The sequence below is a fragment of the Myodes glareolus genome, chromosome 1 (genome assembly GCF_982192425.1).
Source record: "Myodes glareolus chromosome 1, mMyoGla1.1, whole genome shotgun sequence".
Classification (NCBI taxonomy): Eukaryota; Metazoa; Chordata; class Mammalia; order Rodentia; family Cricetidae; genus Myodes; species Myodes glareolus.
The window spans coordinates 134,971,316-134,998,975 of NC_142026.1; the positions used below are offsets into that span (position 1 = coordinate 134,971,316).

At 48.6% G+C, this 27,660-nt stretch overlaps 2 protein-coding genes across 3 annotated transcripts; both read left to right on the top strand.

Annotated features, from left to right (window-relative positions):
• The first annotated feature begins 187 nt into the window (after positions 1 to 187).
• Mrpl18 (mitochondrial ribosomal protein L18) lies at positions 188 to 5,071 on the top strand. 2 transcript variants are annotated; one of them, XM_048420691.3, is made up of 4 exons: positions 188 to 840; positions 1,099 to 1,285; positions 3,006 to 3,088; positions 4,677 to 5,071. In XM_048420691.3, exons 1-4 carry the CDS (start codon positions 789 to 791, stop codon positions 4,742 to 4,744), a joined length of 390 nt encoding a protein of 129 aa, XP_048276648.1. In that variant the 5' UTR covers positions 188 to 788; the 3' UTR covers positions 4,745 to 5,071. The 2 variants fall into 2 exon arrangements, with proteins under 2 accessions (XP_048276648.1, XP_048276643.1); XM_048420686.3 differs by having other exon boundaries at positions 356 to 840; positions 3,006 to 3,237.
• A 130-nt stretch (positions 5,072 to 5,201) lies between these two features.
• On the top strand, positions 5,202 to 27,154 carry Pnldc1 (PARN like ribonuclease domain containing exonuclease 1). The gene is made up of 19 exons (XM_048420702.3): positions 5,202 to 6,736; positions 7,096 to 7,153; positions 7,454 to 7,527; positions 9,518 to 9,557; positions 10,198 to 10,321; positions 10,483 to 10,571; positions 13,072 to 13,172; positions 15,410 to 15,486; positions 15,638 to 15,781; positions 16,872 to 16,941; positions 18,159 to 18,244; positions 19,363 to 19,418; positions 22,459 to 22,523; positions 22,919 to 22,972; positions 23,104 to 23,146; positions 24,725 to 24,830; positions 25,072 to 25,247; positions 25,329 to 25,427; positions 26,915 to 27,154. Exons 1-19 carry the CDS (start codon positions 6,526 to 6,528, stop codon positions 26,976 to 26,978), a joined length of 1,737 nt encoding a protein of 578 aa, XP_048276659.3. The 5' UTR covers positions 5,202 to 6,525; the 3' UTR covers positions 26,979 to 27,154.
• The last annotated feature ends 506 nt before the right edge of the window (positions 27,155 to 27,660 follow it).

Below are 27,660 nucleotides of genomic sequence, written 5' to 3' on the forward strand. Positions count from 1 at the left end.
TGGGTAACACGCCCCGCCCGCTCCGCTAACCGCGGGGCACGCTGGGAAAAAGGAGTATATGGCGGCGGGGGGCAAAGGAGAGAAACGGAAAACGCTGGAAGTGGAGGGCGGGGCACCTACAATTTTCGTCCAATTAGAGGCTGGAAAAGAAAGGCGCGAAAGTGGGGGACCGAAGTCAGGGACGGAAGGAGCACTGTGGCGCGCTTGTTCGGCTTGCGCGTGCGCGTTTGTACATTCTAGGACTTTCTAGAAAAGTTGGTAGGGCTGAGTTGGGGTGTGGTGGGGGGGGGCGAAGCCCCCTTCCCGGGGGCGGCCGAGCGCGTCTCGTCAGAGCTCCGCCCCATCTTTAGGTGTCGGGGAGCGTTCGGCGAATCGGCTGAGACTCGATCCGGTCTGGCCAGAGCGGACAAGGCGCTTCCGCTCTTTGAGAAAGCCGTGCACCCCGCTCTCCCAGAGCTCCGGAGCGTGTGCGCCCCAGTGGCCTGTAGCTCTGCGGACCAGACCCCTAAAACAACAGCCTGGACCCACGCGTGACTCAGGAATGGCTTCCGGGAGCGTGTCCCGCCCAACACCCCGACGTCAGCGGCGATTGGATCGCAGAGACTGATCGCTCTCCCGACCACTCAGAACGAGGGGTCGTGTTAGTTCCGGGTCCTGGAGGCCCCGAGGGCCTGCTGACATCGGTAGCTTTTCCCTCAGTTAAGATGGCTCCGGCCAGTCCTCCTCTCGGACGACCGTGAGCGAAGGGAGGCAGGGCACCGGGAGGCTTTGCCTCCGTCCCGTCAGCGATGGCACTTCAGCCGCGGTTCTGGAAATGCCTGTCTGTTTGCAGGAACCTGGGTAACTAATCTCGCCCCGCTGACTTGGCTGTGCCCTGTGCACAGGACACGCGAATTTGCAAATCCGATTTGGCACCCGAGGTTCCGCGTGGGAAAGTGAATGCACAGCCACACCGGGGTGGCGTTAGAACGTTATGGGTCTGTGGTCAAATGGCCCTTTCTCCCCGCTTCTGGGCCTCGCGATTGGAATGGTTAGAGCATGCCCCTCGTGCCCGTGTTCGTCATTTTAAAGATTCATGTGGTCGTTTTCATTTCCTAGAGTGTGGGCTGGCATCCCTCGCGACCATTTCCACACCAGCGATTCAGCACGATGTGGCGACTAAGGAAAACGAAGCTGTGGCCCCGGAGTTCACCAACCGGAACCCTCGGAATCTGGAGCTCTTAGGGGTAGCCAGGAAAGAGCGGGGCTGGGCTACAGTGTGGCCCAGTCGTGAGTTCTGGCACAGGTAATTAAAGTCGGCTGTGCATAGCACCTTACATGTCATTTTCATCAATGCCTTGACCGACCCTGCCAGAGACACCCGAGGTTGATTGAGTCAGGAAGATGACGTGAGAGTAGAGAGCGACCATGGAGCAAACAACCAATAGTTGTCGTGAAGAAAGCGAAACGATAACTCGAGAATAAGACACTGTGTACTGACCACTCTGAAGACGTGACATGTCAAATATTGAGATCTAGTGGGCAGTGGTGGCGCAAGCCTTAGTCCTAGCACTCGGGTCTCTGTGAGTTCGAGGCCAGCCAGCTGTACAAGAGCTAGTTCCAGGACAGGCTCCAAAGCTATAGAGAAACCCTGTCTCGGAAAAGCAAAAAAGCTGAGCTCTAAAGAACAGGACGATAATCATCTGCCACGAAGGACAGTCTGGTAGGGGAGGCTCCTGGGCTGGGATTGGTTAGTGCCTCTGAGGGACCCTTAGGTCTGTGTACCTGGAGTTCAGTAAATAAAGGGCTGAGTGAAATGTGATGGAAATAGAGTAGTCAGTGTGAGCTGGGCCGTGGGGGCGCATGCCTTTAATTCCAGCGTTTGGGAAGCAGAGGCGGGTGGATCTAGGCCAGCGTGGTCTACAAAAGTAACTTCCAGGACATAGGAGTGTTACACAGAGAAACTTGTCTCCAAAACAAAACAAAAAAAAAGATGAAAAAGAGTAGTAAGTAGAATTAGGTTATAACCTTGTAGATGGGGTAAATAATATAGAATAAAGTTTGGGTTTTGATTTTTTTTGAGACAGGGTTTCTCTGTAGCTTTGTAGCCTGTCCTGGAACTAGCTCTTGTAGACCAGGCTGGCATCAAACTCACAGAGATCCGCCTGCCTCTGCCTCCCGAGTTGGACCTTAATTTTTAAGGTGGGGAATAAAAGGAAGGCCAGCTAAAAGACTTAATAGAAATGAGATACTTGCTTTAAAAAGATTCTTTTTCTTAAAATTTTGTTTGTGGAGGTTGGAGCAATAGCTCATTGGTTAAAAGCACTTACTAAGCTTGCAGAGGACCCAGGTTCAATAGACATACATGTGGGCAAAACACTCATGCACATAAAAGTAAATGTTAAATTTTATTTTGGGACAACTATGAGTGTTAGACCAGGACCTTCAGCACACAAAGCATGTGCTCTGCCTCTGGACTGTACTCCCCAGCCCCCAAATGGCTGTGTATTGAAAATATTGTATTTTCCAGGAACTATGCTAGTTGCTTTGAATTTATGATTTTTTTTTCATTTAATTATGTACACTCCATTTTGAAGCAGGTGTGTAGTACTTTTCTCCACTTGGCAGGGACTGAGGAGTTGAAAGGAAGGTAGATAGGACGAGCTAAGATTCAGACATGTTCGTATGTGACCGCAGAGCCAGAGCATTGGATGATCACCACCGTGTGACAGGGTGTAGGTGGCATGTGCTCGCTTCCTCGGTATTTGTCAGCGTGGGAATTTTCTCTTTTCAGTTTGCTGTGGGTGTGTACATGCACACAGGTCTTTGTGTGTGCCATAGACACCTACGTCACATTGCGGCTTGTAAGGCCTGGGGACTGAATTCGGGTGGTGAGCCTTAGCAGGAAGTGTCTTTAGCCACTGAGCTGTTTTAATAGCCTAGTCACCAAATTCTTGAGAAACTTAGGCATTTATTTCCATGAAGTAATTTAACTTTTTGGTTTATTCTCTTTTCATCCCTCTTAGGTTGCGAGTTATAAGGACTCAGCATCACATAGAGGCAGTGGTTGAGCATCAGAACGGCCAGGTGGTGGTTTCAGCATCCACTCGGGAATGGGCTATTAAAAAACACCTGTATAGTACCAGAAATGTGGTGGCTTGTGAGAGTATAGGACGAGTGTTGGCACAGCGATGCTTAGAAGCCGGAATCAACTTCATGGTTTACCAACCAACTCCTTGGGAGGCATCCTCAGACTCGGTATTTTCATTTCTATATATTTACATAAAGATAAAAATTTGGGGGGGCTGGAGAAATGGCTCAGCAGTTAAGAGCACTGACTGCTCTTCCAGAGGACCCGGGTTCAATTCCCAGCACCCACATGGCAGCTCACAACTGTCTGAAAATCCAGTTCCAGGGGATCTGACACCTTCACACCAATGAACATAAAATAAAGATTAAAAAAAAAAAATTTGGGGGGTTGGTGGTGGTGCTCACCTTTAATCCCAGCACTCAGGAGGCAAAGGCAGGTGGATCTCTGAGTTTGAGACCAACCTGGTCTACAGAGTGAATTCCAGCATAGCCACAACCACACAGAGAAACCTGTCTAGAAAAACCAAAAATAATAATAAAATAAAATAAAAATTTGTTCTGGTGTGGTAGAAGCAGAGGCAGATGGAGCTCTTGAGTTCAGGGCAGGCCTACAAAGCAAATCCTATCTAGTCAGGGATATAGTGAGACCCTGACTCAAAAAAAGGTGGTAAGTTGGTTATTGGTGACACAGGTCAATAATTCCAGCTATCGAGGGGTTGAGGCAGAAGATTATCAATTTCAAGTCTTGAATAACTTACTAAGACCCTGTCTCAGAATTTTGAAAGGAAAAGTGGGGACTAGTGCTATAAGTCAGTGGCTGCTCTTACCTAGCATGCTGGACACCTTGTATTTAATCCGTAGTGTGTGCACGCATGTGTGCGTGAATACACAGTCTCACACACACGATACAGAACTGGGCCTGCAGCTCTGCGAGTACTGCCTAGCATGTGCAGCCTCTAGCAACATACAGGTTGATAGAGGGCATTTTGTTAGTTCTTGGTATTAGATATGCTTATATTTTATGAAGATATGCCATGTGTTAGGCCTGTGGCTGGGTACTGTGATAGCCACATCCTGTGACTTGATTTTTGCAAGTCCACAGGAGCTAGTGCTCCCATTCTCTGCATAAACTGAGGTCAGTCAGTATTGTAAGTTTCAGATGCAGGATATGGGAGCCCCTGAAGTGTAGGATGTTAGCACTGCACTAGTTGTCAGACTGGCAACTTGTCCGTGTAGTTGAAGATGCTGATCACTGATAGCTCTCCATTTCCTTTTTCTTATGTTCTTAAGATCACTCAGAGTGGGCTGGAGAGATGGCTCAGAGGTTAAGAGCACTGACTGCTCTTCCAGAGGTCTTGAGTTCAATTCCCAGCAACCACATGGTGGCTCACAACTATCTATAATGAGATCTGGTGCCCTTTTCTGGCCTGCAGGCATACGTGGAGGCTGAACAATGTGTACATAATAAATAAATAAATCTTTTAAAAAAAAACACTCAGAAAAACCAATGCAGGTCAGACAGTCAACAAGATAAAATTGTTTGTCTGTTGGAAAGCAAACATTTTTCAGGTTTTCTGAAGGCTGTTTTCCTTTGCTCTTCAAACCAGATAAAACGTCTACAGAGTGCCATGACAGAGGGTGGTGTGGTGCTTCGGGAGCCTCGGAGGATCTATGAATGAAACAGAAGCACCAACTGCATTAAAGTGTAAACACAAAACCATCAGTTCCTCCAACCACCAGAAGGAAGAACCTGCTCCTAAACAAAGACAGAAAGGCAGGCTTTTGGAAGGAGAATCAGACTGAAGCTTCATAGCGATAACGTAACAGTGGAGAATTATTTAAAATGTACCTGTTCCCACTTCTGTGTGTGTGTGTGTGGTTTTGTTGTTTCAATGAAGGGCAAACTTGTCCCTTTTTGTGGACATGAGAGATACTTAAGAAAAGCAGTCACCGGTTATAACCATCTGAAGGACAAATTAAAATGTTTATAACAAACTACAAACCTTTGCTGTCTTACTCTCTTAGCATCTTGTGGCTACGAAAGAAATGTGAAGTTTCTGTAAGGCACTGTCTGTTATGGATGGCTCCTGGCCAGTCATCAGGGAGTGAGGATTGCTTGCTGCCCAGGATGGTGACTGGTGTTTTGTTTTTAATGTCAGTGTAATTGTAAACTCAGAAATGCTATGGCAATATTCTGCAAATGCTTTCTAGACTTCCCTAGACTCACTCCCTAGTGATTTCAGGAGAATCTTAGAAGTGAGTGTGAGGAGCAGCCAATGGGAGGTGGAAATGATAGGTGATGACTGTTCATTGAGAATTCAGGTCTGGCTGTAGAAAAGGCTTTATTTTATTTATTTGTTTATTTTTGTTTTTTTGAGATAGGGTTTCTCTGTAGCTTTGGAGCCTGTCCTGGAACTTGCTCTGTAGACCAGGCTGGCCTCGAACTCAAAGAGATTAAAGGTGTGCACCACCACTGCCCAGCTAGAAAAGGCTTTATAAATAGTCGTACAAGGGACTGGAGAGGCGTCTCAGTGTGGTGGGAGCAGTTGCTCTTAGAGAGGGACTAGGTTCTCTAGGAACAGACTCTCAAGACCAGAGTAGTTACTCACAGCTGGTACTACAGTTCTAGGAAACTTAGTGCCCACTTCTGGCCTCTATAGGTACTGCACACGTGCACATGCCTGCCTGAGAAACATACACAAAAAGTTATGTATTAAGAACGTCATGCAAGTTAGGTTGGGGCTTGGAGAGATCATGGCAGCTCTCAGAAAGTTGATAAAATGTGAAAAACACATGTGAACATGGATTTTGGTGCAGTTTCCAAATACTGAGTACCTCAATAGCTTTACTTGGGGCTGAAATATATTACTTTTGAGAAATCATTATTTTAGAAAAATGGCAAGCATGTACATTTTGTTTGTTTGGTTTTTCCAGACAGGGTTTTTCTGTATCTTTGGCGCCTGCCCTGGAACTAGCTCTTGTAGGCCAGGCTGGCCTCAAACTCGGAGATTTGCCTGCCTCTGCCTCCTGAGTGCTGGGATTAAAGGCGTGCGCCACCACCAGCCAGCGTACCTTTTTTTTTAAAAGAAAAAAAAAAGTCTTGATTCTGAGGCATTCAGCATAGGAATCCTCTTTGCTCAATAAATACCCAAGTGAAGGCAAAGTAATGATAATGCCAGCACGAATATATATTTTTTCTTTCCTCCTGTTAAATATGGGTTGAAGCACCTCACTTGGAAGCTCGGGTCTGTAGGAGACTGTAAGTCTATAACTGAGAGGGCATACCAGACTGTAGACTAGTGAGCGTGGAGACTGGTCACTGGGGTACCATAAGCGGGCATTTCTACAGGATGAAGACCACACTAGCTGATCGCCGATACCAAGGATGCCTTCAGCACAGCTGGTAGTTCTTGATTGTAACAGCTTCCACTTTCCCTGAAAGTTAAGACCAAGGCCATGGGTATCCCATGCAAATTCGCACCAACCAGGTTCCGACCGAAGCGGGCCACGTGCAAGAACTTAAAGGCCCTGCGCAGCGGAAACGCGTGGGCAGCACGCGGCCGCATCCGGCGCGCCCCGGAACTAGCGGCTATGGACGTGGGTGCTGATGAGTTTGAACAGAGCCTCCCACTCCTGCAGGAGCTTGTCGCGGGTGCGGACTTCGTGGGTAAGGTACCTGGGCTAGCAGGCCCTGTCATCAGAGTCGCCTGCCTCGGAGAGCCTGGGGACTGGTGGGTATAATTCAGTACTGGATGGGTCTCCAGGCCAGAGGAACTCAGAGCATCATCCCTAGGAAGGAGAGGAAGTTTTACCACTCCTACAGGGGGCCTGAAGCAATCAAACCCGCGGCTTCTGTGACTGTTGTCCAGTCAGCCCTGTTTGGAATCATACCCTAGGCCCCAGTGTGAAAGGTGGTGCTTGCTGTGTGTGTGTGTGTACATTCATGTACCGCCTGGAGCATTTACAGGTGTGAAAGCTGGTGGCTTGCTCTGGGCCTGAGGACCTGTTTGTTTTGCTCTACCCTAGGTCTCGACATAGAGTTCACAGGTCTGCGTTCAAACTTGTCCCGGCCCCAGCAGATCAGGTACGGCTGTCTAACAGCCCACAGAGTGAGCCTCACCTGTGCCTCCTTAATTAGACCCTTCATACCAGCACTGTTTTCCCAGCAGGTTCCTGTTGGCTTTTTTTTTCTTTTTTCTTTTGGTGTGTGTTGGGTATTTTGGTGTGATGGGTTGCTTCCACCTGTTGAGAGATGCGGCTTTTGTTGACCGAATGCTGGCAGATGCTCTCTAATTGTACCAAGGACAATGGGTCCCTGATTGAGAGTAGCTGAGCCTGCCTCTGATGCCCTTGCCTGTGCAATGAGATGCCTCTTTGTTCACAGTCTTTTTGACTTGCCGTCGGAGTGGTATGTGAAGACCCGGCAGAGTGTTCAGCAATTTACAATCTGCCAGATTGGTGAGTCTGATGCTCAGCTCTTCATTATGGATCGTTCAGGAAGGGTTTTTGTTTTTTTTTTATGTCTGGGTTTCCCGTTGCTCTTTGACTATTTTCAAAGACATTGTGTATCATTTTGTGTGCTTGTCCTGTTTTCAGGTTTGTTTTTGTTTGTTTGTTTTGATGTGTGTGTATACCACTTGCAGCACCTACAGTGTGAAAGGTGGTGGTTTTTGTACAACCAGGAATTTACCAGCATTATTTCGTGGTCCTAAACAGACCACTGTCAGGGACAATCACTGTTAAACCTATTCCATCATTTGAGCAAAAGTAGGTGTCAGAGAGTATATGCGATTTAAATTTTTTTAGGTTTATTTTATGTCTTTAGTGTTTTGCCTATGTGTACTGATGCACCGCTTGCATGCAGTGCCCACACAGGTCAGAGGAGGATGTCAGATCCCTATAACTGGAATTACTGATGGCTGTGAGTCACCTGGTGGGTGCTGGGAACAGATCCCCTGTCACCACTGAGACATCTCCCTAGCCACATGTGATTTTTAAAAGAAAACCTACAGGAATGGGATTGTACACATAGTTTACATTTGGGATTTTTGTTTTATTTCTCCATTTTCTGGAGTTTGGATGTATGTGTTACCATACGGACTTGGTCTTTTCACAGTTCTGTAGTATTACAAACTACAAGTTAGGACTTAGTGTCCTAAATAAGGTATACTTAGTAGCCATTTGTGTACAATTAAATGGATTTTTGTTATTGATAGTCTTCATATTTACACACTGTTACACTTTAGTACATCAGGGATAGCTCTGTCAGTGAGACTGCAGAATTAGAATGTGTGCATTAAAGTGTTGATAAATACTGCCAATCAACCACAGTGTTTTCAGCGACTCACCCCAGCAACAGCAAGTGTACATTCCCATACAAAAACCCCGGGGAGTATGAGTCTGAAATTTAACCCAGCCCGATAGTCTTAAAAAATACTCTTAATTTTATTCTGATTTACATTTTCTAATACTGGGGTTATAAGCTTTATGTGAAGGACTAGATCATTCCTAAGGTTTTGTAGGTCATGTGATTTCTTTTACAAGGCCTGCCTTTGTAATAGGGATCCTGACTCTCAGTAAAATGAAGTATAAAAACATTTTATACAAACACAAAAACATTATAAGAAAGAGGGTTTTACGGACCCCCTGCATTTTCCGGAGATAAACATTTCTGTGTGTGCACACCTGCTTTCCATTCTATTCTTGGGCTTTGCTGCTTTTTAAAAAATTTTTTACATATTAAAAAAGAACAAGAAATTGCTCTTGAGTTTTTTGTTCTCCATTACTCTGGAAATTTCCCCCTTTGAGTGGCTTATTAGTAATACAGGGATTTTCAAAGTAGTCTAATCTGTCTTTTTTGTTGTTGGTTTTGAGTTTTTAAATTTTTAGGTTTATTCATTATTTTTGAGTGTGGGACACGTGTGGAGATGAGAAGATAATTTGGTGGAGGTTGTCCTTCCACCTTTGCCTCCGTTCCAGGAATTAACCTTGGGGCGTCAGGCTTACGTGTAAGTGCCTTTGCCCACTGAGCCATCTCCTCTGAGACAGAATCTCACACTGAAACCCCAGATCGCCTCAAACTTAACAAAAACCTTCCTACCCTAGCCTCTGCAGAAGGAATGTAGCCAAACTCTTCAATTTGTAATCCTCCTCCACCTCCTGAGTACAGGTGTGTGCCATGAAGCCTGACTCTTGGCTCATTTAAAGCTACGAACATGCTGATCTAATACTTCTGTGTGTGGAAAACTGGCCATCGCCACATTATGGTGATTTCAACACAAGCTGTGGTGTGGCCGATCTCATGCTGCAAGTCTGGTTTTCAGTAAGGATGCACCCCCATTCTGCCGCCCCCTCCACGTCTGTGGGGGCAAAGCATGGGCGGGGATGTTTGGTCGTTGGTTGCCGTCTGGTGACTCTGCTTTGGTACTCATGACTTCTGTTGTTCTAGGGTTGTCTGTGTTTTCCAGCATCGAAGGAGAGTCAAACAAGTATGTATAACGACAATAACACACACCACTATCCCGTCTGTGTTTGACAGCTTGGCCTTGGGCATCTGAATCTTTGTCCTCAACACTCTGTTCTGACTTCTGGCTCTTGTGTACGTGCTGTGCTCTGAAGATTGGCAGGAGCACCTTGTCTGTGGGGCCTCCCTCTCCTGTCCTGTGTCTAACTGTCCTGGCTCTCATTTCCATCAGTGGCCCTCGTGCCGTCTTCGGGGAGGTAGCAAAGTGTGCTAGCATCCAGAGAGACGCTGAGCTGCCTAGATGCTCTCAGGCACCAGCAGTCAAAGGAATGCTGTACCTTTTGGGATACCCTTGCCTGGAAGCTCCTTCAGGAGGCTGACCCGTGTGTGTTGGGGGGTTACTGCCCTGCTGCCCTGGCTGAATATGGGGAGCCTTTGGGTGGGTTATGGGCCTATTTCTGCTTTAGACTTTGCTCCCCAAGGACGGTGTCATTGCCTATTTTCTCTGGCCCCTAGACAGAGCACCTAAAATACGTTCAGCCTTCAGAAAACATTCAGAATGAAAATCTAGCTCAGCCCAGGGCCCGGTGCATGAGCCCAGCTGGTTTGTCTGTCTGTCTGTCTGTACTAGTTTGAGGCTTCTCACCATTGTCTCTGCTCTATAGGTATGTAGCCCACTCCTGCAACTTCTTCCTCTTTCCTACAACGTTTGGGATCTTGGACTCAGAGTTCTCTTTCCAGGCGTCTAGTGTTCAGTTTTTGAATCAATATGGCTTCGACTATAACAAGGTATGAACCTGGAGGAGGAGGGGGCTGTGACTGGGGAGGGGTCCTCTGAATGTTCCCTGTCTCTTCTCCCTTGTCTGCACAAAGCCAAGGTGTCCCCCTTGCTTTGCTGCCTGGCCCTCAGACAGCCCTCATTGGTCATCTTGTTCTGTTCCTGTCTTCAGTTCCTCAAAAATGGCATCCCGTACATGAATGAAGAGCAGGAGAAGAAAATTAAGCATAGTATCCTGAGAGGGAACTGGAGAGTCCGGAGGTAGGGTCCACATTCCCAAGTGCCTTTGGTTTCTGCATTACTGTGTGTCTGGCCTCCTCTGCAGGTGGAGACACTGGCCCATCCATCCACGCTCAGCTGGGATGACTTTGGCCGCCTATACTTTCCTGAGAGGTCAAAACACTTCTCCCATCGCCTCCTTTCCACTCCCATGTGAACGCTATTTTATCTTGAAATGAAAAAACTATGGCTTGGGAGGTAAAGCTCAATTGGTAAAACACTTGCCGTGAACGGCCCCAGTTTGATCCTTAAAACCCAAATTTTTAAATATGCTTGTAATCCCAGCACTGGGGAGGCAGAGGGAGGTGAATTCCTTGGGCTTACTGGTTGTGCAGCCTAGCCGGTGAGATTCAAGAAACTCTGTCTCACAAAGTGCTAGAGAACACTTGAGAAAGGACAGGTTGCTCCCTCTCCCACGGCCAGCACATACACCTCACAGACAGGATCCAAAGACGGTGGCACACACTGGCAATCCTAGCCTTCTAGCCCTCCGGAGAATGAGGGAGGATGATTATGTGTCTAGGCCAGCCTGAGCTACACAGCATGATCCTCATATCTAAAAAGAAAAGAGTGAACTTCTTTTCTCCTTTCTGTTTGGTGCTCAAAGAGAATGGAGTTGGATCTGTGGTGTGAGTGGAGGATTCACAAGGTGACTGTTGGAGACACAGAGAGCGCTAAGACTCCAGAGTATCTGTGTGGGCCCTAGATTGCCTGACCCTGCTCAACACGGGGCTCGTCTCTGTGGCCTGGGCAAGGTTGCTTTTTTTTTCCTTTGACAGGCCCAGACTGGCATCGTGTTTACACTAAAGTTCATAGTGAGAGGTGGTAACTTGGGTCCCAGTCAGCAATGGCTACCCCTTAGTTGCCAGCTTTGAACTATGTAAGATCTGGGGGATTGAGATTTTTTTTCTTCCTCATCAGAAAGAAAAATAGCTTTGATTCTGAAATTTGGTTTTCATAGGGTCTCGGTAATTTTGATATTTTGATGTTTTTTTTCCTTAACTTTTTTTAAAAAAATATTTATTTATTTAATTTATTTATTATGTATACAGTATTCTGCAGGCCAGAAGAGGGCACCAGACATCATTTCAGATGGTTGTGAGCCACCATGTGGTTGCTGGGAATTGAACTCAGGACCTTTGGAAGAGCAGGCAATGCTCTTAACCTCTGAGCCATCTCTCCAGCCCCCTCCTTAACTTTTTTTTTAAAATTTGGTATTGATGTTCATATTAAAAATGTAGATTTTATTTGAAAGAAATGACAAGAAGTCACTTAATAGAACTTCCCTGCTCAGCTTGCCCATTTTTCTGAGTTCAGACTCAAAGTAGGGGGATGACTTTCTATTTTTTCTCTGGGTACCTGCCAGGATTCTCAGCATGCTTGCCCTGACCTTCTGGACTTTCCCACTGTTTCTCTAAAGCCTTGCCCCTCCCCTGAGCTACTTGCTGACCTCCATTACCGAATCTGCTTGATTTTCTTGAACCCTAACTCTAAAGGCCCGGCTGGGCTCTGCCCGCTTTGTCTTGCTGCTCTCACAGCTGCCTGGAGTTAGAGCTTGCCTCCCCTGTTGTTTTCCCTTTCAAACTCTAATGAAATGATCCTCAAAGTTCAAGAATAAAAATAGAGGGAAAACAATTTGAATTTTTAAAAAATTTTCATTTTATTTGTGTGGGTGTTTTGCCTGCGTGTATGTTGGCACCAGTGTGTGCCTGGGACCAAGGGAGCCCAGAATAGGCTCTAATACCCTGGAACTAGAGTTAAAAAAGATTGTGAGCCACCATGTGGTTGTTGGAAATTGAGCCTGGATCCTCTAGAAAAGCAGCCAGTGCTCTTAAACACTGAGCTATCTCTCCAGTCCCCGATTTGAATTTTTAACCTTTTACTTTCAAGTGTTGGAGATAGCGCTTAGATTTCTGACATAGGAGCAGAGGGTTGGTCCATGTTCTTGTCTTTTCCTGTGTTTCCAGCCAGGTGGTTACAGATTCTCTGGGAGCACAGATGGGCAGACATCCTGACAGTAGTGTTCACTGTAGGGCTCCTTGCAGTTCTTCCACCCCATCAAGGCCGTCTTGAATTCCTGTGGACCTCTGGAGAGCAGAGATAAGAGCTTGCCTTCTTCTGGGATGAGGGGACATGGAGAACAAATGACCGTCGTCATTGTTGCTGCTAATTCTCACTGTGAGGTCACAGCATTAAAAACAGAGGTTCCAGGGCTAGAGAGATGGCTCAGTGGTTAAGAGCACTGCTTGCTCTTCCAGAGGTCCTGAGTTCAATTCCCAGCAACCATATGGTCACTCAAAACCATCTGTAATAAGATTTGGCACCCTCTCCTGACCAGCAGGCATACATATTGACAGAACACTATATACATAATAAATAAATATTTAAAAAAAAAAAACAGAGGTTCCAGACACGTTAGTCCTAGTATAAGGAGTCTGGTATGATCTCTGCCAACCTTTCTGCTTTCCTCTTTCATTTTCAGCTCTCTGGATAAAGACCAAATTAAGGTGGTGATTAACAAGGTGACTCAGTGGCTGAATCTGGCTGAGGAAGGTGACCAGATGACTCTGCCCGGCATTGCTGGTAGGCAGGAGGCTATTCCTCCCCACCTGGGAACACAGGGGTGTCATGGCAGTGCATCAGACGGTGGGGAGCACATTCTCTCTTTCCTATAAGTTCTGATCTCAGATGCCTTATGACAGAGTTTGAGACATTTGCTAATGTCTTGGGGTTAAAGTCCTGACCTGAATTCCCAAGTCTCAGAAGCTTTCTAACCTGCATTGGGTGTCAAGGGTAGAGAATCATCCATGAGCCAATCATTTTCATCCTGCTTTACTCACTTATAATCCATGACCTAGGGCAGCAGTGCTCAGAGCATGGGCCATGGGCCCTTGGCCATGGAGTCTGTGAGATCAAATCCATTTTCCAAGTGTCGCTCAGCTGTGACATGTTCATGTTTTTGTGCCATTTGTCCTGGTGCTGTAGCGATGAGGGCAAAACCCGCCTGTACATGGTACAAGTTCAAAATTATCTTCATCTGCATAGTGAGTTTGAAGCCAGCCTGGGCTACATGAAGCTGTCCCAAAAACAAACACAAAACAAAAAGTTGGATCCATAGTCATAAGCTTGACGGCCTCTCGGCAGAGACCTTGCTGATGAGGTCAGCGGCTGTGTGTACTCGTGTCTTCTCTTGGTATCGGTGTAGCAAACTGTGAGCATCTGGAAGACGGAACTGCAAACCAGCGTCCTCCTCGGAATGGGCTTGTGATGTCCCGACAGCAAGGCACAGGGCAGCCAGTGGGTCCTGCATCCCCCAGTGACAAAGTTCCTTAGTGACAGCCAGTACCTAAGGAACTGGCATAGCATACAGAGACCATATGCAGCCAGCCGTCTAGAGCACACAGCTGTAACCCCAGCACTCAGGAGGCAGAGGCAGGCAGAGCTCTATAAGCTCCAGACCAGCTTGGTCATACATAGCAAGTTCCAGGTTGGCCTGGTCTATATGGTGTCTCGAAACAAGCAAAACCTCCCTCTCCAAAAAAAAACTCAAAGAGCTTCCCAACCCCCAGAGTCACTTGAGGCTGGCCACTTTCTCTTTTCTACCTTCATTATCTGTTTTGGCCTGTTTTTTTGTTTGTTTGTTTGTTCATTTTCTAGTGTTTAAGAACCACAATGTAGCACAATAAACCAAATGCAGAAGTGGATATGATGCCCCTCAGTTGTTAGAAATTTGCAATATGTAAAACAATGTCTCTTTTTCCCTATATTTATTATTTATAATATTTTTTTCTATTTATTTATTTTTATTTTATGTGAATTGGTGTTTTGCCTGTAGGTATGTCTGTATGAGGGTGTCAGATCTTGGAATTACAAACAATTGTGAGCTGCCATGTGGGTGCTGGGAATTGAGCCCGGGTTCTCTGGAAGCAGCAAGTACTCTTAACTACTGAGCCATCTCTCCAACCCCTATATAAAATATTTTTTTAAAATTTATTTTATGTATACAAATGTTTTGCCTTCATGTATGTGTATGTACCATGTGCATGCCTTAGGGGTCAGAATTGGAGTTTTGGACGGTTGTAAGCCACCATGTGAGTGCTGGGAACAGAACCCAGGTTTTCTGCAAGAGCAATAAGTGCTCTTAATCACTGAGCCAACTCTCCAGACCCTCTATTTTATTCTATTTCCTTAGACAGATCTCACTGTGTAGCCTTGACTGACCTGGAACTTTTTATGTAAACCAGGCTGACCTCAAACTTAAAGATTTGGTTGCCTCTCCAGAGTGCTAGAAGCAAAGGGATACACTACCACATTCAATTTACTAAATATTTTGTTTTTCATAAGTGTTAATTTTAACTCTTTTGCTCCTGAAGTGCTTTTTGTGAGTCGTAACTGGTACTAGTCTCTAACAGGCTTAATAACAACAGCTGCAAACTACAGAAACAACCATGTGAGTGTCCCCAACTGAAGAGCATCCCTGAGACCCACTCCTTTGAGGACTTTGTCCTAGACCATCACAGCAGGCACGCATGCATGTGGCTCAAGACTCCCTGGAAGCAGGCCTCAGGTGCAGCCCACCGGTCACAGGCTCAGATGTTCTGGAAGCCGGCTTCGGGTGCAGTCCACTAGTCACAGGCTCAGGAGTCCTGAAAGCTGGCTTCCGGTGCAATCCACCAGATACAAGCTCAGGTGTCCTAAAAGCAGGCTTCCGATGCAATCCACCAGTCCCAGGGTCTTGGCTTCTATTCTTTTCTCCCATGGGGTGGGAAGGTCCAATGGTGTTCCAGGATCTGTGTGTGCCTTGTGCTTCCTCGCTGCAGGGTTCCAAGCCTTTGAGGTCCAATTGGTGCTGAGGCAGGCCCTCCCCAACATCTGGACAGTGCTGAAGGATGAGGGGGTGAGTCCTTACCTGGGTGTGCCTTCTTGGTGGCTCCCTCACCCCTCTCCTGTTCAGTCAAATCTGGCCTCTGCACGGCTTCTGTCACGTGTCCCTCCATTCCGTGTTTTCCAGCTGCACCCTTACACACTCGCTCTCCTCTTTGCTGCAGGTGGTTGTGAAGAAAGTCAGTCAGCCACATCGCTGGTACCTTGAGCACGACTCTTGCGACCAAATCAGCTGTTGGAAGGAGCAGATTCTTCTCTCTGCAAGAGGCTTTTCTGTCTTTTTTCAGATGCTGGTGAAAGCCCAGAAGGTAGGAAGCATTTTTTTTCTTATTTTTGTTTTTTTCCCCATCATCTTCTGTATTAAATGGTGGTGGGTTTTGAAGATTTCTCTGCCAATAAAATTGTGTTTTTCACCTAACCTTATTCGGAAGGACAAGAAGAGATTAAAGATGTCTATTTTCTTTTTATTTATTTATTTATTTATTTATTTATTTATTTATTTATTTATTATGTATACAATATTCTGTCTGTGTATATGCCTGCAAGCCAGAAGAGGGCACCAGACCCCATTACAGATGGTTGTGAGCCATCATGTGGTTGCTGGGAATTGAACTCAGGACCTTTGGAAGAGCAGACAATGCTGTTAACCTCTGAGCCATCTCTCCAGCCCCTCTATTTTCTTTTTTAAATAAGTGTTTCTTGGGTATGGGGAGATGACTCAGTGGCTAAGAGCACTTGTTGCTATTGCAGAGGACCCAGGGTTGATTCCCGGCACCCACAGGGCCTCTACAGTTCCAGTGGATCTGACCCCTCTCTGGTCTCTGTGATCACCAGGCATGCACGATGTACAGACATACACGCAGCCCAGACACCCATATAACCTAGAGAGACTGATAAAATTTTCTGCTGACTTTGTTTTTTCTAGCTAGCTTTCTGGACCCAGCCTTGACGTCCCATGGTGGCTTAGTCTGAGGAAAGGCTGTGTGTGTGAGATGCCGCTGCACCTTTGTCCCTGCAGCACACGGGCATCTTAACACCTAAAATTGTGTCTGCCTCACAGGGTCCCAGTGTGTACCCTGACTCAAGCCTCTACCGTTCACCCATCTCCCCCTCCATCTCTCCCCACTTCCTTTTCCTCCCTCTTCCACCTCTCTCCCTTTCTCCCCTGCCTCTCTTCTTCCCTCCCTCCTCCTCCCCGCTTCCTGTTGTCTTCCACCCTTCTGTCTCAGCAGTCCCTTTACCTTCAGTGGGAGTTGAGAGGAGTGATACTGGGTTATCAGATATCTAGAGCTACGGTCTTTACCTAAAGAAACAAACCCAGAAACCTGATTTCAGATCAAGCGTCAGCCCTGATGCTTAGAATTTCCTTCCTCTCCCCTGTTGCTTTGCTCCAAGTAGCCCTTGGTAGGACACAACATGATGATGGACCTTCTGCATCTCCATGAGAAGTTCTTCCGACCTCTTCCAGGTAGGGGCAAAGCTGTACTCTCCCAACCTCAGGTCTGTGTCTGTGCCATCTTCTGGTCAGAGACCAAGAGACGTCTCAAGGAGGGTCAATCTGATTACATCCACTCTTCCTGTGCCTGAAGCTGCCCAGGCTCATAATGCGACCTTAGGCGAAATTAGAAGTATGTGAAGCAGAGAACCCACGGTTCGTCATTCAATACTTTGGCTTTTCCCCTTGTTCTGAGTCTGACACACTTGTGTAGACTAGGTGTTAGATCCTAAGGCTGGCTTTTCCCCCTCTTGCCGTTATAAACCTTGCGGATGTCATTTCATTGACTCCCTGGACTCCTGTCTGGTGGCTGTGCTTCTTTCTCATGCTTGATTCTCTTGATGGACAAATGGCAGTGTAGTACAGTGGGTAGTGTCATCCCTGGTGTTGTGTGTAACCTTCAGCTGGTCCTTTACCTTCTCTGGTTAGCTGGGAGATGAGCTGGCAGAAGAGACCTCAGCATGATGGCGGGCTGAAGCTAATGCACACAGGCGTGGTACACACTAAAGAAAAGAGGTGGACAGCTCTAGGAGGGACATCTGCAAAACGTGACTGGACAGAACAGCTGGGTTTGAGCATATTAGAGAATTTAAGGGCAAATTAATAAAATGCAAACAGAAAAAAAGTTATCAGTGGAAGAGGGGAAGTGAGGCAAATGGAGAAGTGGCTGCAGCTGGTGGGGTCCTGTAGCCCGGGGCCTGTGGTTTTGGCGAGGTGCTACAGAAGTCACTGCTGGGGAGGAGAAGGGAGCGCAGTGAGAAGAGACCTGGCTTCTTGTCTGGGAAGTGTGTGTGTGGTGATGCTGTTCATCCTGAACTTCATTCATGGTATGCGGTGTAACTGCACAGAGTATGGCCTAGTAAGAGTCCACTGAGAGCCCTTCTCCTACCAGGGCTCTTTGCTTAATTATAAGGTGTTTGGTTGATTTTGTCTTGGACGGTGTTAGCTGATGATGGCGTAGGTAGGACCTTGAGTTTGGAAAGCCTTGTGACCTTTCCCATAGAAAATGGCGATAGTGGTGTAGCTGGGGCTTCAAAATTCTAGATGAGGATTAGGGATATTTCCAATTCTTGTCTCGTTCTCCCTGTTTTTGTAGTCAGTGCTGGTGGTGAGCTGGGCTAGAGAGTGGGTCTGTGTTGTGTCCGTGAACCCACAAATTCATGTGTCCCCATCTGGACCTTCCCCCTCAGAAAGCTACGACCAGTTTAAGCAGAACATCCACAGCCTGTTCCCGGTTCTCATTGACACCAAGAATGTGACAAAGGACATCTGGAAGGTATGAAGCAGATTGCTTTGGAGTCGGGGCTGTTGAGTCTGTGCAGGTGACACCTTTCTCTGGATTTTTACCCTTTCCAGGCCCCGGTTGTGTTGTATTTGTGGTGTCCTTTTTGTTGGACAACAGAGCAACAATTTTGTGGGGGGTTTGTTTTCTTTTTAAGACAGTTACCCCGACCAACTCTGAATTCATGACAGCCCTCCTGCCTCAATCTTCCATGTACTGGGATCAAAGGTGTATGCCATCATGCGTGGCCCAAACAGCTTATTTTAGAGCTCGATGCATGTTTTATAAATCTGTGAGGGGCCCCTTGTAAAGTCTGGAGGAAGCACCGAGGTCCTGGGTTCTCTGACAGAGCTAGAATTACAAGGGAGGCGGCAAATTGACCCCACTTCATATGTGGTCTAGAGTGGTACCAGGTGAGAGATGAAAGCTTCCCATGTGACTGTCCTGTAGCCCAGGTCACGCACTACTTGTGAAAAAGGGAGGCATTGAATTACTTTAAATACTTTTAGGAATTAAACAATAACAGAACATGGGGACTCCACCAGTATTCATTCCAAAGTCCTGGGATAATGGCTTAAGGTGGCTGTCAGAGGAGGGCAGCAGAAGTCAGAGGGGCTTCAGAGCAGTTTTCCCCAGAGAGGCCATTAGTATTTGATCCTCACCCGTTTCATCTTTGATCTTGAGACTTAGTAATCTGACTTTGCCCAAGGCCTTCTGATCCTAGAATGCTAGATATTCTGCACATATGGCCTGGACCCAGTCCAGTGCCTCAGGTTCCTGTGCTCTCATACGTCCCTAGACAGAAACCTGAGTTCTCTGGGTGACAGGCCATCCTAGCCAGGCTTATGGGAACATCTCCTGGCCTGCAATGAAGGAAGAAGGGCGGTTAGGTCATGAGGGGAGGCCATGATTCACCAGGTCCAGGTAGTGACCCCCTGTGAGGCCAGGATTTTCCGGGTCCAGGTAGTGACCCTCTGTGAGGCCGGGATTTTCCGGGTCCAGGTAGTGACCCTCTGTGAGGCCAGGATTTTCCGGGTCCAGGTAGTGACCCTCTGTGAGGCCTATAGCAGATGTTGACCCCAAGCACAGTGCTCTCTTCTTCATGATTGCAGGAACTGCGTTTCCCACGAGTCTCCAACCTCTCAGAAGTGTATGACGTGCTGAGCAGGTGAGGAAGATGCTTCTGGAACAAGCCTGTGGCCGCAACTGCCCAGGCCACAAGGGACCCCTGAGACCTTTTTCTGGTTTTAACTCACTCCAAGCCCCCTGGTTTTGATGTGTTTGCATGTACTTGCATGCTTTTCCTTGGACGATTTGGTGGTACAGCTTCCTGTGACCCAGCTGCTTGGACTTCCTGTCCTGTCCGGCTCCTCATGCCTTTGTCCTGCCTCAGACAGCATTCTTGGCCCCACTTCTGAGAAAGAAGGTCAGAAGTCAGAGGCCAAGGTCTCACAGCCTGCTGCCTGGCTTTGTGAACATTTTACAAGTGCTGTCATTTTACCGTTGTCTCCCCTGTCACCAGAAAACACAGTCATTTTTCTTATTTCTTTTAAGACAGGATCTCAGGTGTCCCGGGCTGGCTTTGAACCCTACCCCAACCCCACGTAGCCAAGAATGGCCTGAACTGATCCTCCTGTCTCTACTTCTCCAGTGTTGGTATTACAGGGTCATACCCATATGCCTGGTTTGGGGTAGAGCCCAGCGCTTTGTGCATGCTAGACAAGCACTTTAACAACTAAGCTGTGCCCCCCACACCTTCCCTGTTTAAGGCCAGCAGGGCTGCTCTCTGCGGGGTACCACCCTCTCCTTGCCTCCTCCCTTCTCGCAGACGCTACCTACCTGTCCCTTTTCTGGGGCCCTGGCCACCACCTCTCATTTCTTTGACCATCACCATTCAAACTTAAAACCAAGCTACTCACCTTCTGGCCCTCTTCCTGGCTTGCATGGGTAACCCTGTGGTTTTGGACTTGTGGGAAATACGAGGACTAAAAGGGTCAGAAGTCCTTCCCTGGAGGGAAGCCTTTGGTGAGGAACCTACAACTGGTGCTGTAGTATGACTGTTCCCTGGAGGCAAGTTACCCACCTTGTCTTTGGTCCCTTGAGCAGCCTCCCTTCCCCCATGCCCACTGCTTTAAGGCTTATTTGCTCTCTACCAATTACTCAGGGCCCCTGTACACACAAGGCACGAGGGACAGGCTGCAGCCCCTGTGCTGGTCAAGGTTTGTGTTACAGTGTGCCTTGAAGCCTGGGCTCTCTCCTCCATGGGAGATGCTCGCTCTGGACTTCTCTGTTTTGGTTTGAGTGCTGCTTGTTCCCTTGATTCTCTCCTCATCTCCTAGAACGCACGTAGGGTGTCCCTCCTGTGCCCTCCTCTCTCCGTCACTGTTCTCAGCAGTCCTTTGCCCCTCCTCCCCTTGTGCAGCTGCAGGTCTTGCGGTTCACAGCTGGCCAGGCTGTTTTCTCATGCTTTGTTTTTGTTGGTTTGAAGCGTCAGGGATTGAACCTAGAGCCTCATGCGTTAGAACCAAGAGCTCTGGTGTTGAACGGCAGCCGCAGTCGTCCAAGTAGGCCGCTCTGGGAAAGTCGTCTGCCGGCTTCCTACTCCGTTTTCCTCCCTGGCATGATCTGAAGACGTCTTCAGCTTAATACTCAGTTTTGTTCCTTAAGCCTATTTCCAGACCTGCAGCATTTACTAAGTCTTTAGGGCTCCAGACTCAATGCTGAAGGCTGTGTGTCCTTTAAGTGGGCACTAGTGTAAGGAGAGAATTTTGTTTTTTAATTCCCACACTCTGATCCATGCTTCTTGGATTTAAACTCAGAATTTGACACTCACTGGTTCATAACCTACTTTGAAAAAACCTCAGCTTTGCCATCTATGAAATGAGCAGGTAAAACCCTAACGTCTGTAACTCAGGAGGAGGCAGTGAGATCAGGTGGGGTCATGCACGTGGGAGGCTGAGGACAGGCCTTGTGCTTGTTGAAACTTAGCTGCCATCACCGCTGTTGAGACCCCTCCTAGCCCTGGTAGCTGTGTGTGGAGCAGGGGCAGTCATCATGGCCATTTCACGGGAAGGAAGGAAGGGCCCAGAGATGCTCAGCATCCGTAGGTGTGAGATGCTGGGTGAGAGCAGGTGCAGTGCAGATGTCCATAGTGCCGGATGCTGCTGCCCCCTGGGCCTCAGAGAGGCACCACCCACGTCTGCCTACTCAGCCATGCCCGCTGGTATTACCCTGCATCATTTCTGCGTTCTCAGGGTCGCAGGTGCTTCCAGGCTGTTGCTGTTAGTCTTCCAGTGCAGGAATTGTTCCTAAGGCCTTTCCATGCTTGGCATCACCCTACCGCTGAGCCCACGTCCCCAACACTTTTTAAAAGATTTTGATTTTGAGGCAGGATTTCACTGAGTTAACCAGACCGGCTCTCAGGTGGTCTGTGTAGGTCAGGCTGGCTTGAACCTTCACTCTTCTTGACTCTTTGACCTTACTGTGACCTCAGTGCTTTTGGGAGTCTCCGTGTGCTTTGGAGCATCTTCACTCTTGGTCTCCAGCTATGCTTTCCAGGAGGGCCGCGTCTGCTCCTCACTGCCGCCTGCTCTCCTCAGCTCGAATGCCGCCACCCATTCCTTCAGCCATGTTGGCTCACACAGCTCGAGACCATCCTCCAGTGCCCCCCACGGGCAGCCTGGTGACCTGATGCCATTATCTGGAAGGACCCTGGGGTTTCTGTCTGTGCTCTAGGACACATTATGATTAGCTCTGTACTTAGAGACTTCAGCTCCACAGGGCAGGCAGCTAGCTCCCTGTAGTCCAGATGTTTTCCACGTACTGGAACTATCCAATTAGCTTCCCTTTTATCTTCCTCTTGTTCTGTGGCCTCATTCAGACCTCATATGTCCATGCTTAGATCCATGCCCTTTTTTTCTTAAAAAAAATTTTTTTGGGGGAGGGTTGAGATAGGGTTTCTCTGTGTAGCAGCCCTGGCTGTCCTGGAACTCGCTCTGTAGACCAGGCTACCCTCAAGTTCACAGAGATCCTCCTGCCTCTGCCTCCCGAGTGCTGGGATTAAAGGCGTGCGCCATCAGGACTGCATCCACACCTTTTAAAAGGATGTGCTGAGCGCAGATCTCTATAGCTTAAGCAGGGGACAAGAAGAGATACGTTTAGTGAGTTAATCTTTATTCCCTCCCCCACCCCTTTTTTCTCCCTATTAGTAACTTGAATCCCACTAAGAATTCTGGACCAGAGATTATTCATGCAAGAGAGTGTAAAAAATACGGTATGTTCCTGAGCTCTGGCCCATTGCATGGTTGGCCAAGTGCCCTAGGGCTGAGCTAAGGGTTCTCTGGTCCCCCGGGCAGCAGGCTGCAGAGGCTTGGGTGACGATTCCCCCCTGACCTGCCTTGCTCTGCTCCACAAAACTCTGCCTTCCAGATATATGAAGCCAGAGAATAGTCAGGTCATGGGAACCTGTTTTCTCCCAATGTGTGGGGTGCGGTCTGCCATCTCTACATGGTAAGGTCCAGGGTGACAAATGTTTATAGGCAGAAGGGCACACATTGTGTGCCCCAGTTGCCATGGGATACTAGTAAGGTTGAATGGGATGGGAAGAGGGACTGCTTTCTCATGATGCATTCTAAGCACTGACCCCTCTCTTTTGGAAAACCACTTCAGCGGAGACCAAGTGCCCCCATGAAGCTGCATATGATGCCTTCCTCTGTGGGTCAGGTAACGTGCTCCTTAGAGGGGCGTTCTGCTCCAGTGATACGTGCTGGGTTCTTGCTGGACTGGGTGTAGGGTTGAGTTTGCTCTTTTCCACAAGCCCTGAGACCGCTTACATCTCTGACTTTCTCTTCTAGTTCTTCTGAAGGTGGCGCACTTGCTCCTGGAGAGAGTGCATGGGTGAGTGTCTTCTCTCCATCCTGTTACCAAGTCCTTAGGCCTCAACCAGGACCTCTGGGTCACAGGGCTACCAAAGAGAAGGTATTGGAAGGAGGCCGCTGGTTTGTCCTGGCCTCCCAGGTAACTTAGCCCCGAAATAACCACATAGAAACTGTATTAATTAAAACACTGCTTGACCCATTAACTCTAGATTCTTATTGGCTAACTCTTACATTAATTTAACCCACCTCCATTAATCTGTGTATATCGCCACATGGCAGTGGCTTACTGGGTAAAATTCTGACTGGCGTCCATCTCAGGCAGAGGATCCATGGTGTCTCTCTGACTCTGCCCTCTTCCTCTCAGAATTCAGTTCCGTCTTCCCGCCTACCTAAGTTCTGCTCTATCACCAAGCCCAAAGCAGTTTTTTTATTAAGCAATGAAAGCAATACAAGACAGAAGAACCTCCTACACCAAGAAGGAATGTGTTTTAGTGGGTTTTTCACCCAGAGCCAGCCAGTGTTAAAGCAGGCCATCTGCTTTAAGGAGCCCTTTCCTGCCTCCACCTCCTGCGTGGGTTCTGCCCCTGTCTTGGCAATGGGGAGATGGGCATACATCAGGAGACTCACACAACAGGCTTTGACTGGAGTCCTAATTCCTCCTGGAGAGCTTTCTGTCAGCTACAGGTGTTCTCACAGCTGTTGGAGGTGACAGTCAGGTCAGGGATAAGGTGATCAGATGAGACACATCACGGGATCATCCAGGCTGCAGGGAGGACAGAGGCCGAGAGAGGTGCCTGGATGGAGGAACAGAATGCCAATGCATTGCCCCTGGCGCTGGTGGCATCTTGATGCCCTGAGCTGCCATGTGAGCACCAAGGACACTTTGATATGTGACAGAACTGTTAGTGGGTCACATTAATTCCACGGGACTCGGTGTCCACAGAAGGGTTTCATCACAGTTGTGGCCTGTTCTGCAGGACGGGCTAGACATATTTTGGACTCTGATCTGTTAATTTAGGAACCGTCTTTGTCTATTTTCGCCACAGATATAAATACAAATGTTGTATGACATATTGATGCGAGACTTACGGCTCATGTGAGGGACTGTCAGCTGGTTTCCTCTCCCCCCCCCCCCCGATGTGGCAGAGCTGTGTGCTGGCACAGTGGGTGCTTGCAGCAGCATGGTTCAGTGCCTGGGGCCAGGCCTCGCTCCCTTTGTTGCTTTTGGCTTTTTGACTGGAAAACCCTTCTCAGGTTAGAGAAGCTCACAGCTCTGCGGACCTGCTGATTCCAGGACCTGCATTTGGGGTGCAGCTGGTGGCAAGGGATGGCCGTTTGGAGAGCATGAAATGGAGCTTCCTCCAAAGAGGGACCTCGCTCTCTGCGTCTGCTGCCAGTGCTGGTCAGCAGAGACCAGGAGCTCTTGGTCCAAACTCTGCTTGTGTGTGTGTGTGAGGGAAGCCCATCAGAATGAGCTCCCACAGACTGGGAGAGGAAAGAGAGGTGCCTGAGGCAGCTCCCTTCCCTGTCTCCCTACTGAGAACCTTGGCTATGCCTGAGGACCTGCCTAAGTGCTTCCCGGTTCTCTGTGCTGCAGCACTGTTCCTGCCGACGACGATGAGTCCACCTTCCCTCAGTACCTCGACGTGCTGGCCCCGTATGTGAACCAAGTGAATCTCATCCGAGCTGGGGTTCCTAAAATTGTGAGTATGTCTCATTCTGCTCCCCGGCTTTGCTCAGGCCTGTGGGGTGTGCCGAGGGGTTCTGATGACAGTGAAGCGGAAGCTGAGGAGGAGGCTCCCTCCCCGTGACACTTGTTTCTTGCTCCTTTCTCTCCTCTCTGCTCCAGCCTCAAGCACAGCCTTTTCCAGGCTCTTTAGCATTTTCAGTTGCATGAAGTTTCAGTAAGAACTATGAAGAATTTCTCTTGGTTTTGTTTTTTAGAACTTTTCTGGCCCAGATTATCCCAGTATCCGCCCTCCTGTGCTCATCCTCACCGTCAGGAGGTGGCCTGGGGTCAGTGAGTATCAGGTCTACCGTGAGTTCCAGAATCTCTGCAAGTTCGATGTCAGGCGGTTCACTCGAAGCCAGTTCCTGCTCCTGACCAATAAGTTTAAGGAGTAGGTGTCTCACTCCAAGTCCCCTCTTCTCCCTCAGTGACTATGGCCACATTGCTGACCTGGGCAAACTTCTTTTGGCAGTGCTCGCAGTGTCTTGAAGGAGTACAGGAACCACCCGACCTTGCAGGTCTCCCTGTACCGGTACTGGAGACATTCCCCCAACATCACCTGCCTTTTACAGTGAGTGACCTGTCTGCTGAGGTCCCGTTTTGTCTGGTTCTGGCCCTGCTCACTAACTGCTCTGAGCTGTTGACAGGTGTGAAGGGAAGCTTTTTCATTCAGAACCACCCACTGGGCCCTGCTTTATCAGCGAGCCAAAGTGGACCATTCAGCTAGTTGGGCAGTAATAGGGAGGTGATAAGCAAGTGAGCGAACCGTATGTGGTATTGGTGACATGCATATTAAAAATGCGAGAAAGGGTGGGGATAGGGAGAGATCTAGGGTGAGGGTACAGTGCAGAGGAGATGGTGGGGATAGGCCTGGGGGGGTACAGTGCAGAGGAGATGGTGGGGAGAGACCTGGGGGGGAATACAGTACAGAGGAGATGATGGGGAGAGACCTGGGGGGGTACAGTGCAGAGGAGATGGTGGGGAGAGACCTGGGGAGGTACAGTGCAGAGGAGATGGTGGGGAGAGATCTGGGGGGCATACGGTGCAGAGGAGATGGTGGGGAGAGATCTGGGGGGCATACAGTGCAGAGGAGATGGTGGGGAGAGACCTGGGGGGGTGGGGAGAGAAATACAGAGGAGGTGGTGGGAGTCTCAGTAAGATTCGGGGAAGTAAGGACTGAGGAGCAGCAGTTAGGCAGGGGCAGCAGCCCTTGAATGGAGGTGCCTGGTGAGCAGAGGGGGCCAACGAAGGGGAACAAGCAAAGGGATAAGGTAAGGAATGGGTCCCATGCAGTGGAGGCTGCTACACGTGTGAGGACTGTGGATATGGAGAAACCAAGTATTGAGGGATCGGGAGGAGGAGGGACACAATCCAACTCCCATTTGCCAAGCCTTGCTGCCTCCTGTGCCAATGGGGGGTGGGGCATCAGGGAACAAGTATGGCTGTGTATGGTCCAGCCTGTGTGATGGGAAGGGGGACCAAGCAAGCTGCAGCCCTGAGAAGGGCTAAGTCGCCTTTGAGGTTGGGACCCAAGCGACTGGAAAACGAGCTTTAGAGTTCCTGAAGCTTTAGGAGGCACCAAAGGCCATGGGAGCCATGGTTACCATGGACAGTCTTCTTGTGGGTAGCCTCTTGTCCTGCCTGTCTCTGACCTACATCTCTGGAGAAGGCTGCTTTTCGGGATTGAGAGGCAGACGTTCACCATTGGCACCTGGAGAATGGTTGAAAGGACATTTGTGTTGGGGAGGTGGTTCAGTGGGTGGAGTGGGTGCTTAGTTCTGGGTTTGTTCTCCAGCCTCACCTAAACTAAATGTGCTCCACACCTGTCATCCTGGCACTGGAGATGCGGAGGACCAGGAGTTCAAGGTCATCTCTGACCACATAGAAAACCTGAGGCCACCCTGGGATACTCAAGCTCCTGTCTCAGAAAGAGAACAAAAGAAAACCACATTTGGTTGGACAACGAGGGAATGGCGAGCAGAGCCTGTGCCACTTGCCTCTGGTCCCCAGGCAGACCCTGCCCCGCCCAGGCCTCTGACTTGCATCTTTGTCTTACAGAGTCTGCAGCATTGTCACTACCTGGGCCATGGTTGCGTTCATCCTGGGAAGATCCAGCCCCTGAGTGCAGTTAGCCTCCTCAACTTCCGCCCCAGCTTCCAGAGATGGCCCTCACGGCTTGTCTGTATAAACCAGTTTGTTTTCAGACAGACCTGTATGGTCCTTTGTAGATATTTTGTTCTGTTCTGAATGTGAGATTGTGTAAATAAGACTGACGATAAAACCCTTGCATCTGCAGAACCTTTGTACATGGCCAATGCATTCCTTCCTGTAAGCTGGGGCAAGTCCTGGCCACTTGGGTTGGAGCCACTGCTCCAGCGTGCCCTGAATTTTGGTGTGTGTGTGTGTGTGAGGGAAGGGGCTGTTTGGACAGGCGCTGGCAGAGGCGAGGGAAGGGGCTACTGTGACTTCAGTAGCCTGGCCAACCCTGGGACTCCAGGGCTCCAGGCTCCCCGCTCTCGCGGTATAAGAACAGGAGGAGAGCAAACACTGAACAGGTCATCATGAGAGGAGTTGCAGATGGTAAGGTGTGAAGAAGCCCGTGGCGCTGTCACAGAATAGAGGGATGTCAATCACCTTAGGCTTGGGAGTCACGGACCCCCACGGCTCTACTGCTATGTGGCACAGGCAGCTGGTAAAGTTCATAGTTCCATGATCAGAGCAGGCCCAGCACTATGGTCATGTTACTGCTTGGAGATTGGACACAGCCATCTCACCAGAGTGCTTTTAAAACCTCCATTTTCGAG

Coding starts and splice junctions, on each gene's coding strand:
- Mrpl18 (XM_048420686.3), top strand. CDS start 789: ATGGCACTTCAGCCGCGGTTCTGGAAATGCCTGTCTGTTTGCAGGAAC. Junction 1,286..3,005: donor AGTCGTGAGTTCTGGCACAG/GTAATTAAAGTC, acceptor CATCCCTCTTAG/GTTGCGAGTTATAAGGACTC. Junction 3,238..4,676: donor GGGAGGCATCCTCAGACTCG/GTATTTTCATTT, acceptor TCTTCAAACCAG/ATAAAACGTCTACAGAGTGC.
- Pnldc1 (XM_048420702.3), top strand. CDS start 6,526: ATGGGTATCCCATGCAAATTCGCACCAACCAGGTTCCGACCGAAGCGG. Junction 9,558..10,197: donor ATCGAAGGAGAGTCAAACAA/GTATGTATAACG, acceptor TCTGCTCTATAG/GTATGTAGCCCACTCCTGCA. Junction 10,322..10,482: donor ATGGCTTCGACTATAACAAG/GTATGAACCTGG, acceptor TCCTGTCTTCAG/TTCCTCAAAAATGGCATCCC.